The sequence below is a fragment of the Bombina bombina genome, chromosome 2 (assembly GCF_027579735.1).
Source record: "Bombina bombina isolate aBomBom1 chromosome 2, aBomBom1.pri, whole genome shotgun sequence".
Taxonomy (NCBI): Eukaryota; Metazoa; Chordata; class Amphibia; order Anura; family Bombinatoridae; genus Bombina; species Bombina bombina.
Genome location: NC_069500.1, coordinates 1287646366 through 1287664879, shown reverse-complemented (window position 1 = coordinate 1287664879; position 18514 = coordinate 1287646366). Strand labels below are relative to the sequence as shown.

Here is an 18514-nt window from a genome sequence, read left to right as displayed (position 1 = left end):
TTTCAAATAAAGATACCAAGAGAATAAAGAAAATGTGATATTAGGAGTTAATTAGAAAGTTGCTTAAAATTTCATGCTCTACCTGAATCATGAAAGAAAAAATTTGGGTTCAGTGTCCCTTTAAATACAGGGATAATTTTGGTAAGTACTAGGCCAATAAATATACATAAATTATATGACTACAATGTGTTTTTTTTCCCAAATACAATTTTTTATATTGTGTGTGAAAATAACCATATATCTGTATTTGTTTTTTTATTTCCAAAACTGGCTTCTATATTTTTGCATTTATAAGAATGTTTTTTTATTTGTTTATTTTTAGAAATGGACTTTGAAATGTACAAACTTAAATTGTGCTATAATGAACTTTGTGAAATTGACCGAGATGAAGAAGTAAAAGAAACATTCGATTTTGCTACTGAAAATATTAAATCATGTTTACAAGAATTAAGGGAACACCATACCAAGATCGCTATACTTTCACAAAATGGTTTGTTTTTCTTCTGTAACTAACATTTAAATAACACATTTAATTTTAGATGCTTAAAGTATATTTACAATGGAATGTGGCTACTGGTTATACTATAATATAATATAATGTACAGTATTAGTACCCGTCCTGGCAAAATAAAACTGTTTGTTAAAGGGATACTACACTAAATTTTTATTCATTCATGATTCAGATAGAGCATGCAATTTTAAGCAACTTTCTAATTTACTTCTATTATCATTTTTTCTTCGTTCTCTTGCTATCTTTATTTAAAAAGCAAGAATTTAAGCTGAGGATCCGGCTCAATTTTTGGTTCAGCACCTGGGTTGTGTTTGCTGTCTGGTGTCTAAATGTAGCCACCAAACAGTAAGTGCTATCCAGGGTGCTGAATTAAAAATAGCCTGGCTCCTTAGTGTATATTCCTGCTTTTTCAAATAAAGATAGCAAGAAAATGAAGAATAATTGATAATAGGAGTCAATTAGAAAGTCGCTTAAAATCATCTGCTCTATTTGAATCATGAAAGAAAAAGAATTTGGGTTTAGCATTCCTTTAATTATTTCAATTTTAGAAGGAAATACAAACATTTAGAAAATACTTTTATTTGTTTGGTTTTTTTTTTCCTTAACCCTTTTAGCACAGTTGACTACACCTGATCATCATCCACACTATAGGCTAGATATCATGTGGCGCACTAAGTTGAACCTGCTCTCACTGGCATGCGTATTAATATTTGCGTGTGTTGGGTTAGTGAGAGTGGAGATCTAGTGTAAAGAGTAAGAATTAAACAAACACACCAAACACAACATAATTATATTTAAATAAAGTGTCACACTCATATGTACACTATCTGATAAAAAGCATTTTGGGCCAGATTACAAGTGGAGCGCTAACAGTTACGCACAAGCAATAAGGGGTTTATCGTGGGTGTTTGCGCTCATCGTGTTTTTCGCTCATATTACAAGTTGAAAGTAAACGCGATCAATTGAAGTTAAGACGTGTTGGGTTATCGCATCCTCGGAGCTCTGGTTAACTGTTTCGCAAAATTAAAAAGTTGCACAAAGCACATCAAAAATATATTACAAAGTACAGTTACACTCATAATAACACCATCTAATAAAAATGATTTAAAAATAAATATTACAAAAAAGGTTATAAATGCTCAAAGATATGAACTCTCAGGTGTTAGTAAAGCATAGAGATATATACATACACATACCCAGAGATGTACTGTATATGTTTGTATGTGTATGTATATATATATATATATATATATATATATATATAGACTCCGAGTGAGACGAGAGAGGTACGATTCAAGAAGCAAGCTGCTATCGCACTGTGTTTCTTTATATGCAAGGGCAAAGCATAAAAAAGCAGTGCACCAACCTGAGATCTAGTGCTGATTATAAGGAAGCCATAGTGATAATTTTAGCTTGTGACCTGCTTTTGCACATCTCTAGTTTACCTCTGTTGTTATAAATGTATTACAATTTTAATTTCTTCAGTTGAAGACAATAGCTATTCTAATATCCCAGACTGTCATGATATATAAATACTCAATACTATTTCGTCATTTTGGTTATGTACATTTTAATTTAAAATGCATAATATTTATAAATGCAGGATAATAGCTAAGAAAATCAGTCTGATTTGTAGGAAAAAACTCATGGAAAACTAATATACATTTTTTTTTAAATGTCGTTTCATGTTTTTATCCCATACAAGTTACAGGTCTGTCTGTTTTTTTTATTTATTTATTTTTCTCTCTCTGAAAGATTTGATTTTTAACCATTAATAATAATGAAATTTAAGAAACTTTTGGGGTTTCACAAACTAACAGGTCACAAAGAGGCCAGCATTCTATGACATTTTTATTACTGTATTCTTTATGACCTAAAGCCAACAAAATGGTGATATTTTCTTTTAACCTTTCTTGCACCACACACAATATAATATATGATCCAGTTAGATTGATGGGAATTTTGTTTCTATTAAAGGAACACTAAACCCAATTTTTTTTTTCTTTCATGATTCAGATAGAGCATGGAATTTTTTTTTTTTTTAATTTTATTTATGTTCCAGCACAGGAAGAACAAAAAACATGTACATAACACCTTGCAAAAAAACAACATACCTTATACATATAAATTATATGGACCTTCTCCTTAAGCAACTAAAACAAAGAAAATCAAACATACAATTATGTTCCTATAACCCAAATACAAGGTATCTTAATAATAGGATTAATGTTTTGCAATAAAGAGTCAAAGTATAACACAAATACAAATCCTCAGTAAAGCTAATTCAGAGAAAAGTAAGTCTATATTCTTCCTTTCACTGTGCTGGTATTTTCTATTTTGTCTTAAAAATTCAACAGAAAAAAAAACATTACCCTTAAGGGGAATGTTATCATGAATAACATTCTTCGAACCTTCCCTAATCCTATGAGGTTTGAATTTCATTCTCTACAGTATATTAACCTCACTTCTTATCGAGAACTAGGCGCCAGAGAAAAGAACCCTAGGGACAAGTCCAATCAACCAGCCACCCAAACCCCAATCAAAACCCCAGGGGAAGGGGGAAGAAAGAAAGAAAAAAAAGGTAGATTACCACACTCCTAATAACACTAGTTCTGAATTTCTGAATGGAAAAATCAAATATTCTATCTCAATGACAGGAAGCGTTTTAATAAATATTGACCCCTTTTTAAAAAAGCGTCCGATATCTGGTTCCTTGTTAAGGTTAGTGTCTATCTGTTCCAACATACACTGTTTCTTCAAATAATTTTTGAGCACTTTTCTTCCAATTCTTAAAGATTAGATACCTTGCCGCTAGAATGGTCATATGGATGATTTTATTATATACCTGGAGATCTTTTGTTAAGTTCTCCAAGAAAGACTATGTGGGTCAGAGTTAGTCCCAGAGGGGAGATCTTCAATACTTTGTTGATCCAATATTAGAGCATGCAATTTTAAGCAACTTTCTAATTTAGACCTATTATCAATGTCTATTCATTCTCTTTATATCTTTATTTGAAAAAGCAGGCTTAGTAGCCGGCCCATTTTTGGTTGAGCACCTGGATAGAGCTTGCTGATTGGTAGCTAAATGTAGACCTTGGTGTCCTTCACTCAGATCTGTACTTTGGAAAATGTCCACCACAGCTTGGGTCCATGCCTATCCCTGTTTACAATTAAGTAGCTGAAAGCATATAAAAGCATTATTATGCAATATTCATATTTAATAAAGTGTTATAGTGCGTATTATTGTAAATATTTCACGTTCCAATGTTCTGCACATAGCAGAATATGTTCTATGTATTTCTAATAGATATTCCTTTATATATCTGTATATATCTATCGATGGATAGATCAAACACTAGTAGAAACACCTATGGCTCTCTTCTATAGGCCTAGTACTAAATGAATAAGAGAAGAAATAGTAGAGAGCGCCTAACTGAAAGGCTACGGTGACTGAAGGAGATATGAAATATAAGGGGCAGATAGTGTTTTATTCGGATATAACAATATCCAACAGACAATAGACTAAAATATATATATATATATATATATATATATATATATAAAATACCATAAAATAAAATCATGGATCTATGAAGTAGGCGTACATATTACAAATTTTGAAAAAAGATAATGAAAAGCGCCAAACTGACCACCCTGTGAGCTGTTTTGGAAAGGATATTCTCACAAATTATCCTTAAGTATGGAAGAAGAATGGGGGTTTAAAACAGCGCTTTACCTGTACTGAGTACTGGATAGCTAGAGAGGTGCACCAATAAAAATAACTAACTTAATTTATGTAAATTTATAAAGCCATTAATAGATTTATATAACCAATAATTGATATATATTCTTGTACCAAATTAATTAATCAGAAGTTTAAGATAAATATAATGATAAAAATAAATTGGTAAAAACAAAAATAAATTGGTAAAAAATAAATGCGTATTTATTTATCAAAACTTTATAGTGTTCTAAACATAAAAACAATCTCTACTATATACAGAAAATGAATTACACACAGAGGACGCCTCCTCACTACCTTTAAAAAGTATTAAAAAGTTTTGGAATTTATATTAAACACCTTATATAAAAACACCTAGATCGCTGAATGTTTAGACTCCGGTAATTTGTATCAAACCACCTTATGCCACCTTATTCGTTATAGTGTATCAGCATGAACAGCATTAAACTCCATTTTTTTTGCAACAATTCAGCGTTAGACTTCAGTATTCGTGCAATAAATAACTCCAGTATTTGCAACAAATGACATTCGACTGAGAGTTTATAATGTTCGTACTTGCATTCAAACTGATGTTAGTTATATGGAAGATGATATTTAAAAGTCAAAGTTTCACATCCAAATTAATGTAGCGGGTAAGAAACAAACACTGCTGGCCGGAAAACAGACAATGCTGGCCAATATATTAAAAGTTCAGTGCTATGTGCAGAGGGTTATATGTAAATAAACACTGTTTGTCATTGAGTGTTGGTTGTTCAGTATGGTGTCGACATATAAAGTGGGTATACTTTACCGGTCCCTGAATTGTTGGTTTACTGTTTCATCAGTGGTCTGGCTTCAGGCCAAGGTCGCTTTTAAATCCTCCTCTGGCCTCTCGTTTTTCAGTTCTCTGTTCAAACCTGTGCAGCTTCTGTCACTCAAGTAGGCGGATTGATTCCTGGGGCTACCGGTTCTAATTTCCTTCCACTATGTTAATATGTCGAATCGGAGATCAGTGTTGGATTAATTCTATAACTTCTTTGATAAAAACTCTGCGCAGAGCATAATAAAAAGTACAGTTATCTTCATTAACCCTTGATAGTGCGTCAACGCGTTTCGCCTTTTAAGACTTTTATGCAAGGGAACTCTTTACTGTCTTTAAATAACCCGCTTTCATTACTGATTGGCTTCGTACATATTACAAATACATAATAAAAAAAAAATATCAATGGTAAAAACTTCTATATATTCCAAAGATAAAAATTGTGGATCTAGTATATGGGGTGAAAATAAGCAATCTTAGGGCTCGATGATTGAAAGCTCTCTGGGCTGGCGAGATTATTAAAGAATGCTCGCCAGTCCTTCTAATGCTCTTGTGGAATGATCTAAAGCCATTTTTTACCCTGAAAACAGGGTGTCTCTGCATTTTCATATGAAATGTGCACAACAAAATTCGTATTTTAAACATTATACAAAACAAATATTTGAATCATTCACACAAAAATAAGCAGGGAAAAATTGTATTGTTAAGGTGCATCAAAAATCGTAACAAAATTCTTCACTAAAAATCGTATTTTAATAAAAACGTAAAATTAGTATCTAATTTACACAGGAATAAATCAAATTAAATATTCACAGCGTAAATTGTAATTGTAGTACACTGTGCAAAAATCACACAGAAATTTGAATTTATAAATACAAAATGCAAAGCGTAATTGTTGTTTTTTTGTAAAATGGGCTGAACATGGGCGTTCCATGGGCGTATATGACAATGTCTCACTAATCCCAGCGTAATTCTATAAAGATTTTCGCACTGCAGATATCAGTTTTTTCCCACCAACTAAAAGGTGGCGAGCTTTTGTCAAAACAATACGAACACTTATAACCCCAATAGAAAAACAAGTGCATACGAACATATAGGCGAATTTAAGATGCTATAAGCAGAAAGCAGCGTAATGTGATTTATATTGGATGCAGGATTTTAATTTTAAAGTGCTCCCCCTGCTCTCTGCTAACTTCGCACTAAGGAGCGAAGTTTCCCTATCCAGCGAGCTCCATTACTTTTAATAGGAGCCATCTCGCAACTCGCAGGGACTGCCCCTTTTTTACGATCATTGCACCGGGGCAGCCCTGCGAGTGTCAGCGAGAAAAAGGTTTGAGCTGGCGAACAATATATCATCGAGCCCTTAGTGTGGAATAAAGCCAAAAAGGAGAAAAAACTAAAGTTGCGGGAAAAAAATCAGACCCTAGGGCTAGAAGGCTTGGGCAAAAATGGAAAAAATGGAAAATATCCCTTACAATGAGTTTATGATCCTCTTGTGTGTCCCAGTTGTCAAAACTTAACGGTCCTGAGGGGATCCTTTGGAAAAATATCAAAATAATAGTGCAAAACAGGTATAATTCCTTGATAGGGTATTAGAGAAAGGCTTACCAGTTTAATGTCAACTCGTTTCAGCCTGTGATAGTCCTTTATCAAGACTAGAAACTGTGTTAGATTGGGTGCCTTAAATAGGGGATGGTAAATAATCATATTGGTATTGTTTGGGCGCAAAATCGCATAGGTTGCAGCCCACTTCCTGTTAATTAATGTTGCCTTGTGGGTATCTAAAACCTTGAGTGAATTTCATACTTGAAGTAATATCTAGTTTCGTCACCTCTGTAAACTGTTATGCCAAAAAACTAACTGCGTTAGAACTATAGGCATCCGTATCTTACTTTGTCCAATCGCATGTATTTTTTCAAGTGTGATCAATACTTAGATGGATCCGTCAGCGCTATCGGATAAGTTTTGTTATTGTCCAACATCATACCGACATCATACCGAAACCGGATATGACGTCGGAAAATAACAAAACTTATCCAATAGCGCTGACGGATCCATCTAAGTATTGATCACACTTGAAAAAATACATGCCATTGGACAAAGTAAGATACGGATGCCTATAGTTCTAACGCAGTTAGTTTTTCGGCATAACAGTTTACAGAGATGACGAAACTAGATATTACTTCAAGTATGAAATTCACGCAAGGTTTTAGATACCCACAAGGCAACATTAACAGGAAGTGGGCAGTAAAACATATTGCGATTTGGTGCCCAAACAATACCAATATGAATATTTACCATCCACCAGGGGCGTATTTAGATTTTGTGCTGCCCTAGGCACTAAAAACTCTGCTATATATATATATATATATATATATATATATATATATATATATATATATATCCAAAAGGAAAAAAAGTGAATGGCTCCAGCACTGTTTCTTTAAAAGTGAAAAAACCTTTGTTAAGGTGACAAAATGAACAGACAGCAACGTTTCGGGTAACGCAGACCCTTAATCATGCTATGGATTGCTCTGCAGCACAGCTTTAAATAGGCCAGATGGCTTAATTACAAACATATTAACTCCATATTGGCTAAACTTTTTTTGACCATTGATAGGAATTACTACTGCCATCTATTGGGCCAATTCATGAATTACACATGTAGAAAAACAGAATTTTTTTTAAGTCTAAACAAAAATGTTAAATACATAGGTAAAGTTAAACACATGAGCAGTGATGCAAAGTTTAATCATGACATCCAAAATTAAAAATGCATATATATATGAAGAAAGATAAGATTTATAAAAACAAATGGAGATCATAATCTCTATTCAGACCTACTGGATGTAGAGTTTTTAGTTGTTGAATCCACCATACCTCTCTCTTTTTGAGTTCAAGTTCCCTATTCCCTCCTCTCCTAAGTTTAGGGATATGATCTATTATTTGGTACCTGAGTTGGCTGGCAGTGTGTCCCATTTCAAGAAAATTGGAAGAAACTGGAAGGGTTTTATCTTGGCATCTAATTGAAGATTTATGCCCACTAATCCTATCTCTAATGGGGCGTGTAGTTTCCCCTACATAGCCCCTCCCACACTGGCATTTTAATAGGTAAACTACAAAGTCTGTGTCACAGGTATAGTACCCATTAATTTCCCGAATTTTTCGGTCATTGGTTTGTGCTATGTGTTTACCTTTTATCATAGCATTACATTGTGCACAATGAAGACAGGGGTATGAGCCCTTTTTGGGGGTAGTAAGATAGGTAATCCTACTGGTGTTTGTACTGCCAATGTCAGCCTTAACTAAGGTATCCCTAATATTTTTGACTTGTCTGTATGAGTGTATAGTTGGAGCTTGAAATTCAGATATATGAGGGTTAAACTTACCCAAAAGATACTAGTGTTTTTTAATGATATTAGCAATATGATCACTATGTGTATTAAATTCTGAAGAAAAAATATACGTTTATTGTTCTTCTTTGGTTTAACACTTTTCTCATGTAGAGCTTCATTTTTACATCTAGTGATCATAGATGGGGGATATCCTCTCTCTTTAAATTTGTTAGCCATTTCCTCAAGTCTAATTTCTTGCATATCCTTGTCCTGTACATTTCTAATAGTTCTTGTAAACTGACTTTTAGGAATGGAAGAAAAAACTCTCTTAGGGTGGTAACTATTATATTGTAGCAATGTATTACGATCAGTTGGCTTAACATAAAGATCTGTTTTAAGAACTGAATCTTTTTTGTATATGATCGTATCAAGGTAATTTATAGAGGTGACAGAAAAATTTAAAGTAAATCTCAAACTATCAGTGCACTTATTAAGCTCATCAACAAAGTCTATTAAGGATGAAATAGGGCCCCTCCATACGCCAAAGATATCATCTATATAGCGAAGCCATAGCCTACATTTAGTTTTAAAGTCTTGATTGGTATAAACATTTTTCTACTCAAATTGGCTAACAAAGATGTTGGCGTATGAAGGGGCCATATTCGAACCCATCGCGGTTCCACGTTTTTGTAAATAAAATGTGTCCTGAAAAAGAAAATAATTGAGATATAACAATATATTGAGTAAATCCTCAATAAAATTACTTTGTTGCAAAGAGAAGTTAGTTTCTTGTTTAATAGATTCAAGGGTAGCCTGAATGCCTGCTTCATGGGGGATACATGTGTAAAGGCTCACAACATCTAATGAGAAAAGGATATCATTATCCACATCCGAAATATTAGAACGTTTTTTCAACAAATCACCTGTATCTTTAAGAAAAGAGGTTTGTTTGGATGCAATAGGATTGAGAATCTTATCTATAAAAATAGCGATATGTGAAAATACAGAATCTGTACTGGCGACGATAGGTCTGCCAGGGGGGCCATTGTAATTTTTATGAAGTTTAGGTAGTGTATAGAACTCAGGAGTAATAGGATCAGTTTTTATGAGGAATTTTGCAAGATCTTTTGAAATTATATTATTTTTTAGAGCTGTGTCTACTGTTGTTTTAATTTCCTTCTTAACATCCAATAAAGGGTCTCCCTCTAAAATCTGGTAGATGCCACCATCAGATAACTGACCTAAAATTTCTTGAACATAAAACTCAGTATCTAATAAAACAACCGCCCCACCCTTATCTGCATTATTAATGGTGATGTTTTTATTTTTTTTGCAAGATTTTTTAATGCCTGCCTTTCTCCATAAGAAATATTACCTTTTTGTTTAAACTTTTTCTGTGATAGTAAATTCTTCACATCATTTTGAACAAACTTAATAAATGTTTCAACACCTGGGTTAGTTGAACTGGGGACAAAGGTAGACTTATTCTTAAGTTTTAAAGACTTTAGATTAAACATGGCATTATCACTATCAATAGATGTATCACAAACCATACCATCATTTTCATTGCCAAAGTGTGCCTTTAATTTTAAAGTGCGAAAAAATCTATATAAATCTTTTTCAACAGTAAATTCATTTACATGACTTGTAGGACAAAATGTCAATTTCAAGCTCCCCCTATAAACTCATACAGACGAGTCAAAAATATTAGGGATACCTTAGTTAAGGCTGACATTGGCAGTACAAACACCAGTAGGATTACCTATCTTACTACCCCCAAAAAGGGCTCATACCCCTGTCTTCATTGTGCACAATGTAATGCTATGATAAAAGGTAAACACATAGCACAAACCAATGACCGAAAAATTCGGGGAATTAATGGGTACTATACGTGTGACACAGACTTTGTAGTCTACCTATTAAAATGCCCGTGTGGGAGGGGCTATGTAGGGGAAACTACACGCCCCATTAGAGATAGGATTAGTGGGCATAAATCTTCAATTAGATGCCAAGATAAAACCCTTCCAGTTTCTTCCCATTTTCTTGAAATGGGACACACTGTCAGCCAACTCAGGTACCAAATAATAGATCATATCCCTAAACTTAGGAGAGGAGGGATAGGGAACTTGAACTCAAAAAGAGAGAGGTATGGTGGATTCAACAACTAAAAACTCTACATCCAGTAGGTCTGAATAGAGATTATGATCTCCATTTGTTTTTATAAATCTTATCTTTCTTCATATATATATGCATTTTTAATTTTGGATGTCATGATTAAACTTTGCATCACTGCTCATGTGTTTAACTTTACCTATGTATTTAACATTTTTGTTTAGACTTAAAAAAAATTCTGTTTTTCTACATGTGTAATTCATGAATTGGCCCAATAGATGGCAGTAGTAATTCCTATCAATGGTCAAAAAAAGTTTAGCCAATATGGAGTTAATATGTTTGTAATTAAGCCATCTGGCCTATTTAAAGCTGTGCTGCAGAGCAATCCATAGCATGATTAAGGGTCTGCGTTACCCGAAACGTTGCTGTCTGTTCATTTTGTCACCTTAATGAAGGTTTTTTCACTTTTAAAGAAACAGTGCTGGAGCCATTCACTTTTTTCACTTTTTTTCCTTTTGGACTTATATATGAGAGGTGAGCAGGACCCTCTGGCTACCGTGCACTTTGCTAACCAACTCTGAACTGTTACTTGTGCTGGACCTATTGCTTTCTTTATATATATATATATATATATATATATATATATATATATATATATACATACACATACACATACAGGTATACCCCGCTCATACAGCGGGTTAGGGACCGGAGCCCCGCTGTAAAGTGAAAACCGCCTTAAAGTGAAACAATGCAGTTTTAGCTTTGTTTTCAATGTTTAAAATCTTGAAAACATGTTTGAACTAACATATATTAGGGGTGCAATAGTGCTACGTTTAGTTTAACACTAGCACGGCAAGTATTCAATAAATACTGTACCAGTAAAATAGTGACAATTACTGTAGTAAAATTTGCCAGACTATAGCACTGAGACACAGATTGCACTTCAATGCTGTTAACAGAGTGAACTAAGCATAACAAAATGGTGCCATTCACTTTTCTCGCAATCTCACGATGATTACAGCACTGTTTCAAAATCCTTGGAGGTTCAACTTCAGCTCCACAAAGCGCTGTATTAGCGAATCGCTGTAAAATGAAGCGCTGTAAAGTGAGGTATACCTGTATGTCAGATTAAACAGATATCAGACCATACATGGATGTCTAGAGGATGTTGTGCAATATAATAAAAAAGGTAATAAATTATAATTATACAGTCAGTACATGTTCATTGCATTATTTTTTGTTGTTGAATATACCAATATTATTACACTGACACTCACTGTGTGTATATATTATGTACCACATAAGCTTTTGAAGGAAGAATAACTTTCCACTCTGATTTTTGCTTCGTTTTACTGCTAATAACTGTGTGAAGGGGTCAGGGGAAGAAAGAGGATGGAAAGTGGAGAGAGAAGAAAAATGGGATTACTGCGCTATGACCTCAATCTACTCTCTCAGTCAAGGAGGGTGCGGGCAGTAAGTGAAGTCAGTCAGTCGCAAGAGCAACGTGACCCGGCCGGATGGCTTCAAACCCTGCAGTGCACAAAGTTCAACTACTAGTACTGCTTATAAAACAGCGACTGCGGCGGCTGGATGGATCATCCGATTGTTAGTTTTTAGCTGCACAGTCAGTGCACAGTGACCACAGGACCGGGGGGGGGAGCGATTATCTAAATCTCGCCAGATCAGACATGTTTTTTCACGCCGACCCCATATGGAAATGAATAGAGCTCACTGGAATGGGATACCGCGAATGGTTACACCGATATGTGCCTATATTTTCATATCTATATGTTTTCTATTAGGGTATTAAAGGGACACTGAACCCAAATTTTTTCTTTCGTGATTCAGATAGAGCATGACATTTTAAGCAACTTTCTAATTTACTCCTATTATCAAATGTTCTTCATTCTCTTGGTATCTTTATTTGAAATGCAAGAATGTAAGTTTAGATGCCGGCCAATTTTTGGTGAACAACCTGGGTTGTTCTTACTGATTGGTGGATAAATTCATCCACCAATAAAAAAATGCTGTCCAGAGTAATGAACTCATAAAAAAGCTTAGATGCCTTCTTTTTTAAATAAAGATAGCAAGAGAACGAAGAAAAATTGATAATAGGAGTAAATTAGAAAGTTGCTTAAAATTGCCTGCTCTATCTGAATCACGAAAGAAAAATTTTGGGTTCAGTGTCCCTTTAAGTATTAATTTATTCCTGTGTAATTTACATACAAATTTTACTTTTACGATTTTTAGTGGACAATTTTGTTACGATTTTTGATGCACCTTAACAATACTGGGTTTTTTTTCCTGTGTATTTTTGTGCGAATGGATAAATTATTTGTTTTGTGTGATTTTTAAATTATGATTTTCATTGTGCACATTTCTAATGTCTGCATCTCCTACCCAAACGAAAATACAGTATCAGCCCCCTTAGCGAGACACCCTGTTTTCAGGTTAAAAAGTGACTTTGTAGAATTCCACCAGGGAAATAGAAGGACTGACGAGAATTTAAATAAATTTTACCAGCCTAGAGACCATTAGGTAATAGTCCCCTAATTCTCTGATGGCATTTTTATGAGTACTATATGCAAACTAAGATGTCTTTAATCTTCTGTTGCTGTTTTTACCCAGATGATGGCTGGCTGGGTTTTACTACCTAATAACGGCCAGATTACAAGTGTTGTAGTACGGCTATTACCTCTGAAAAATTGGCCATTGCGCTGGAATGGCCAATAACGCATATTACGAGTCGTGGCGGTATAGCAGTACCGCAAGCATTTTAGCCTGTAACGCAACGTCAATTCCGCACTCAAAAAAATTACGTTTGAGTGCGAGATTTTCCATAGGGCCATATTACAGGTCCGGCTAAAATGCTTGCGTTAAAGCCTATACCAACACGATCAATTCCACCATCTGAGAGCAGTAGTTAGGGATTTTGCAAAACAAAAATATTTCACAAAACTCATAACTAAAATGTTACAAAGTACACTAACACCCATAAACTACCTATTAACCCCTAAACCACCGCCCTCTCGCATCACAAACATTATATTAAACCTATTAACTCCTAACCTGCCTCCCACCCAAATCGCGAATATTAAATAAACCTATTAACCCCTAAACCGCTGCCCCCCCACATCGCCAACATTATAATAAAGTATTAACCCCTAAACCTTCAGCCACCCACATCGTAACTACTAAATGAAACCTATTAACCCCTAAACCGCCGGCCCCCCACATTGCAAAACACTAAATTAAACTATTAACCCCTAAAACTAACACCCCCTAACTTTAAATTAAAATTACAATATAACTATCTTTAAATAAATAAAAACATAACTGTGAAATAAAAAAAAACTAAGTTTAAACTATAAATGAACCTAACATAACTATTCTCTTAAAATAAAAAAAAACTACCAATTAAAAAATCTAATTTGAATTATTAAAAAAACCTAACACTATGAAAAAAATTAAAAACCTAAATTACAAATTTGAAAAACCTATTACTATGAAAAAATTAAAAAATCTAAGATTACAAAAAATATTAAACAAACTTATCAAAAATAAATATATTTATAATAATATTAATAATAATAATTATATTATCAAAAATAGCCCTATAAAAATAAAAAGCCCCCCCCCCCAAATAAAAACACCCCCTAACCTACAATAAACTACCAATAGCGAATAGGATGAGAGCTACTGAAATCCTATTGGCTGATTTGAACAACCAATAGGATTTCAGAAGCTCTCATCCTATTGGCTGATTTGAACAGCCAATAGGATTTCAGAAGCTCTCATCCTATTGGCTGATTTTTGGGAAGTGTAAAAGAGCTGAATGTCCTTTAAGGGCAATGTAGAAGAGCTGAATGTCCTTTTAAGGACAGTGTAAAAGATGAATGCCCTTTTAGGGGCAATGGGTAGCTTAGTATTTATTTACACTTAGTTTTTTTTTTATTTTGGGGGGGTGGTTGGTTTTACTGTTGTGGGGACTTTGTATTTTTTTTTCTAGGTAAAAGAGCTGTTTAACTTAGGGCAATGCCCTACAAAAGGCCCTTTTAAGGGTTATTGGTAGTTTATTGTAGGTTGGGGGGGGGGTTATTTTTATAGGGCTATTAGATTAGGTGTAATTGTTTTTATTTTTGATAATTTTGTTTATTTTTGTAATCAGTTTTTTATTTTTCATAATTTTAGTGTTTATTATTTTTTGTAATCTTAGATTTTTAATTATTTCGTAGTATTAGGTTTTTTTAAAATTTGTAATTTAGATTTTTTTAATTTATAGTTTATTTTATTAGAATAGTTATGTTAGGTTAATTTATAGTTTAATGTTAGTTTTTTTTATTTCACAGGTAAGTTTTTATTTATTTAAAGAGTTATTTTGCAACTTTTAATTTAAAGTTAAGGGGGGTGTTAGGTTTAGGGGTTCAAAGTTTAATTTAGTGTTTTGCAATGTGGGGGGCGGTTTAGGGGTTAATAGGTTTAATTTATTAGTTACAATGTGGGGGGCCGGCAGTTTAGGGGTTAATAGGTTAATTTAGTGTCGCGATGTCGGGGAGCGGTGGATTAGAGGTTGATCACTTTATTTAGTTTCGGGGAGCGACGGATTAGAGGTTAATCACTTTATTTAGTGTCGGCGATGTCAGGAAAGCAGCGGATTAGGGGTTAATCACTTTATTGTGGTGTCGGGGGCAGCGGATTAGGGGTTAATAATTCTATTTAGTGTCGGGGATGTCAGGGAGTGGTGGTTTAAGGGTTAATAACTTTTACTAGTTTCTGCGATGTCGGGGGTGGTGGACTAGGGGTATTTAGAATAGGGGGTTATGTTAGGGTGTTAGGTTTAAACATAACTTTCTTTCCCATATAGACATCAATGGGTTTGCGTTATGAAGATCGCCATTCTGCTATTGCAGGTGTTAGTTTATTTTCTAAGTCTCTCTCCCTATTGATGTCTATGGGGGAAAGCGTGCACGAGCACGTAAACTCAGCCCTTGGTTTTTGTGCAGTATGGAGCTTAACGCACAGCACAAGGAGGCTTTTCAGTAACTCGTAATGACAGCGCTATGGAAAGTGCAATAATGCAAATTTTGTTGGCGTTATTTTCGCACCCTGTTTAGTGCAAAACTTGTAATCTAGGTGAATGTTACTTCCTAAAAGTTAGATCTGAATAACACAGCAATGAAAAGAATAAAATGATTTCTTCCTTTGGCAAGAGGTAATAAAACCTAGTTTATCATGTAGGGATTTATATGTTACTGAATCATCACGCTATTTTCTTTCAGGTCTTGTGGTGATTTTCAGAATTAGATTGTCTAACGTTCTAATTGTCTATAACTTTTCATTTAAACCTCTTATTTCTGTTTATAAAATTTGATCACTAATCCTTCTATCCAAACAAAAAAAGAAAGAAAAGAAACTCTGTGTCCTCTTTTTAGAAGGGTTAGGACAGGACACCTCTGATATAACTCATATTAGTACACAGAAGGTATTTTTTTTAGTTACTACATAATCTCCTGGGAGAATCATTTGGGTACAAATCTCGCTTGGAAACACAAATCATATGGGCAATAAAGCATAATAATCTTTAGCTCAACAATTTATAAAAGCTTCTTGCAGACCAACGTTAGATTCTTTTACTTGTATATGATAGCTTTTTAAAGCTTTTAATTGCTAATGCTAATCACATTTTATTTTCAGATTTGTCTATTTTTCTTTGCTGCTATCAAGTAGATGCTTGAAATAAAAACAAAACAAAAAAAAGATACAGGCTTTATTAATCTTTACCTGATAAAAAGTGATTTTATCAGTTATCACCCTAATTGCGATCTAAATTGTTTAAAGAGATTCTAATGTTTATAACATATCTGTGCAATGTCAATCTCTGTTCAGTTGGATTTAGTTCCGTCATTAGCTGAAATATATTGAAATCATATTATTACTGATTATTACTTAAAGGGACAGTCTACAACAGAATTTTTGGTTGTTTAAAATACTGTATAGATAATCCCTTTATTACTCATTCCCCAGTTTTGCATAACCTAAACAGTTATATTAATACACTTTTTACCTCTGTGATTACCTTGTTTCTAAGCCTCAGCAGACTGCCCTTTATTTCAGTTCTTTTGACAGACATGCATTTTAGCCAATCAGTGCTGACTCCTAAATAACTCCACAGGAGTGAGCACAATGTTATCTATATTATCACGGCTTAAATGGGGCCGTATACTCCTGTTTCCGCATGAGCCTTTAGGCTCACCCGAAGCAGGAGTTAAGAAGCAACGGTCTTAAGACCGCTGCTCCTTAACTCGTCCGCCATCTCTGAGGCGGCAGACAGCAATCCGCCCGTTTAAATACGATCGGGTTGATTGACACCTCCTGCTAGCGGCCGCAAATCTGCAGGGGGCGGCATTGCACAAGCAGTTCACCAGAACTGCTTGTGCAATGATAAATGCCGAAAGGGTATGCTGTCGGAATTGATCAATGTCCGGCGGACTTGATAAATCGGCCCCCAAGAGCGCAAAACAATTGATGAGAAAAGTAAATTGGAAAGTTCTTTAAAATTGAATGCCCTATCTGAATCATGAATGTTTAATTTTGACTAGACTATCCCTTTAAGAATAGAGTATCACAGTAGTTGCAATGATAGTTCTGCGGTGCCAAATTACAGTACAAATTACTAAGAACAGTTTATAAGGGCCAGCATTTTCTTTAGCCTTAGTGCTGTTGTGGGGGGGGGGGTGTTTTTTATTAAAGGGACACTGTACTCAAACATTTCTTTCGTGATTCACATAGAGCATGCATTTTTAAGCAACTTTCTAATTTACTCCTATTATCAAATTTTCTTTATTATCTTGGTATGTTTATTTGAAAAGCAAGAATGTAAGTTCAGATGCCGGCCCATTTTTGGTGAACAACCTGGGTTGTCCTTGCTGATTGGTCAGCACCAATAAACAAGTGCTGTCCATGGTCCTGAAGCAAACATTTGCTGGCTCCTTAGCTGAGATGCCTTCTGTTTCAAATAAAGATAGCAAGAGAACGAATTAAAATTGATAATAGAAGTAAATTAGAAAGTTGCTTAAAATTGCATGCTCTATCTGAATCATGAAAGAAAAAAATTGGGTTCAGTGTCCCTTTAAAGACAATCTTAAAAACTACAGGCATAAAAATATATACTGAAACAGAATTACATACGGTGCCCAGAGATGAATAGCAAAATAATACAAATAAATTAATTAACCTCATTTTGTCCCTATTAACATAAAGTCCTGACCACTATTGGGTCTTTAATATATTATATAGCAAAGTATAGGGAGTATTTAAAGTCCTAATAATGACTTTTTAATAATTAAGATTCGAACATATAAACAAGCTATAGAACTATATGATTAATATTGCATGAAAAATAACAAAATAAGGGCTAGAGCTGAACCACCTCTCATTATTCTGGAATATAAACACCTGCTAAATAAAGCCTTATGGGTAGTGCCCAGTGTAAAATATTTTCTGGAGGTTATGGATGGAGAAAACATATTTGTTTCTGTCATTTACAGAAGTTTTATGATTATATTCTCTGCTATGATGTAGCCATCTAGTGGATAAATAGAGGAAATAATATTCTACTGAGTAGTAAGATAAACATTCTATAGGTAAAATTAGATGTTATTATGGAAGAAGGAGCTCACAATTCCTGTCAGCGGCAGTCCAGAACTCTGGATGTGTAACCTCCAAGTTTATTATCTTCTAACCGATTTCTGCTGGACAAAATTGGTGTATGTCTTTCTGTATTGAGGTAGAGGAGACTTTTTTTTTTTTTTTTTTTTTTTATTATATAATTTTTATTGAGATTCAATTGTAGGCATACAAACAGTTGTCATCAATATGAAAACAAAACAAAATTTTACAATGAACATATAGAAGAAAGATTAAAGAACTCTCGTTTCTGCGACAAAAAAGATATAGTGTAAACAATTTTCACCTACTAGACTGTGTACCTCCCTAATGATAAATGAGACCAC

The 18514-nt window shown here is 34.1% G+C and overlaps 1 protein-coding gene across 1 annotated transcript in view; it reads left to right on the top strand.

The window, feature by feature from the left end:
* LOC128647506 (uncharacterized) overlaps positions 1-18514 on the top strand; it is a 179869-nt gene that overhangs the window by 28374 nt on the left and 132981 nt on the right. Inside the window, exon 2 of the mRNA XM_053700290.1 lies at positions 323-490. Within this exon, the coding sequence (XP_053556265.1) occupies positions 323-490 (168 nt within the window). The remainder of the gene's footprint in view (positions 1-322; positions 491-18514) is intronic.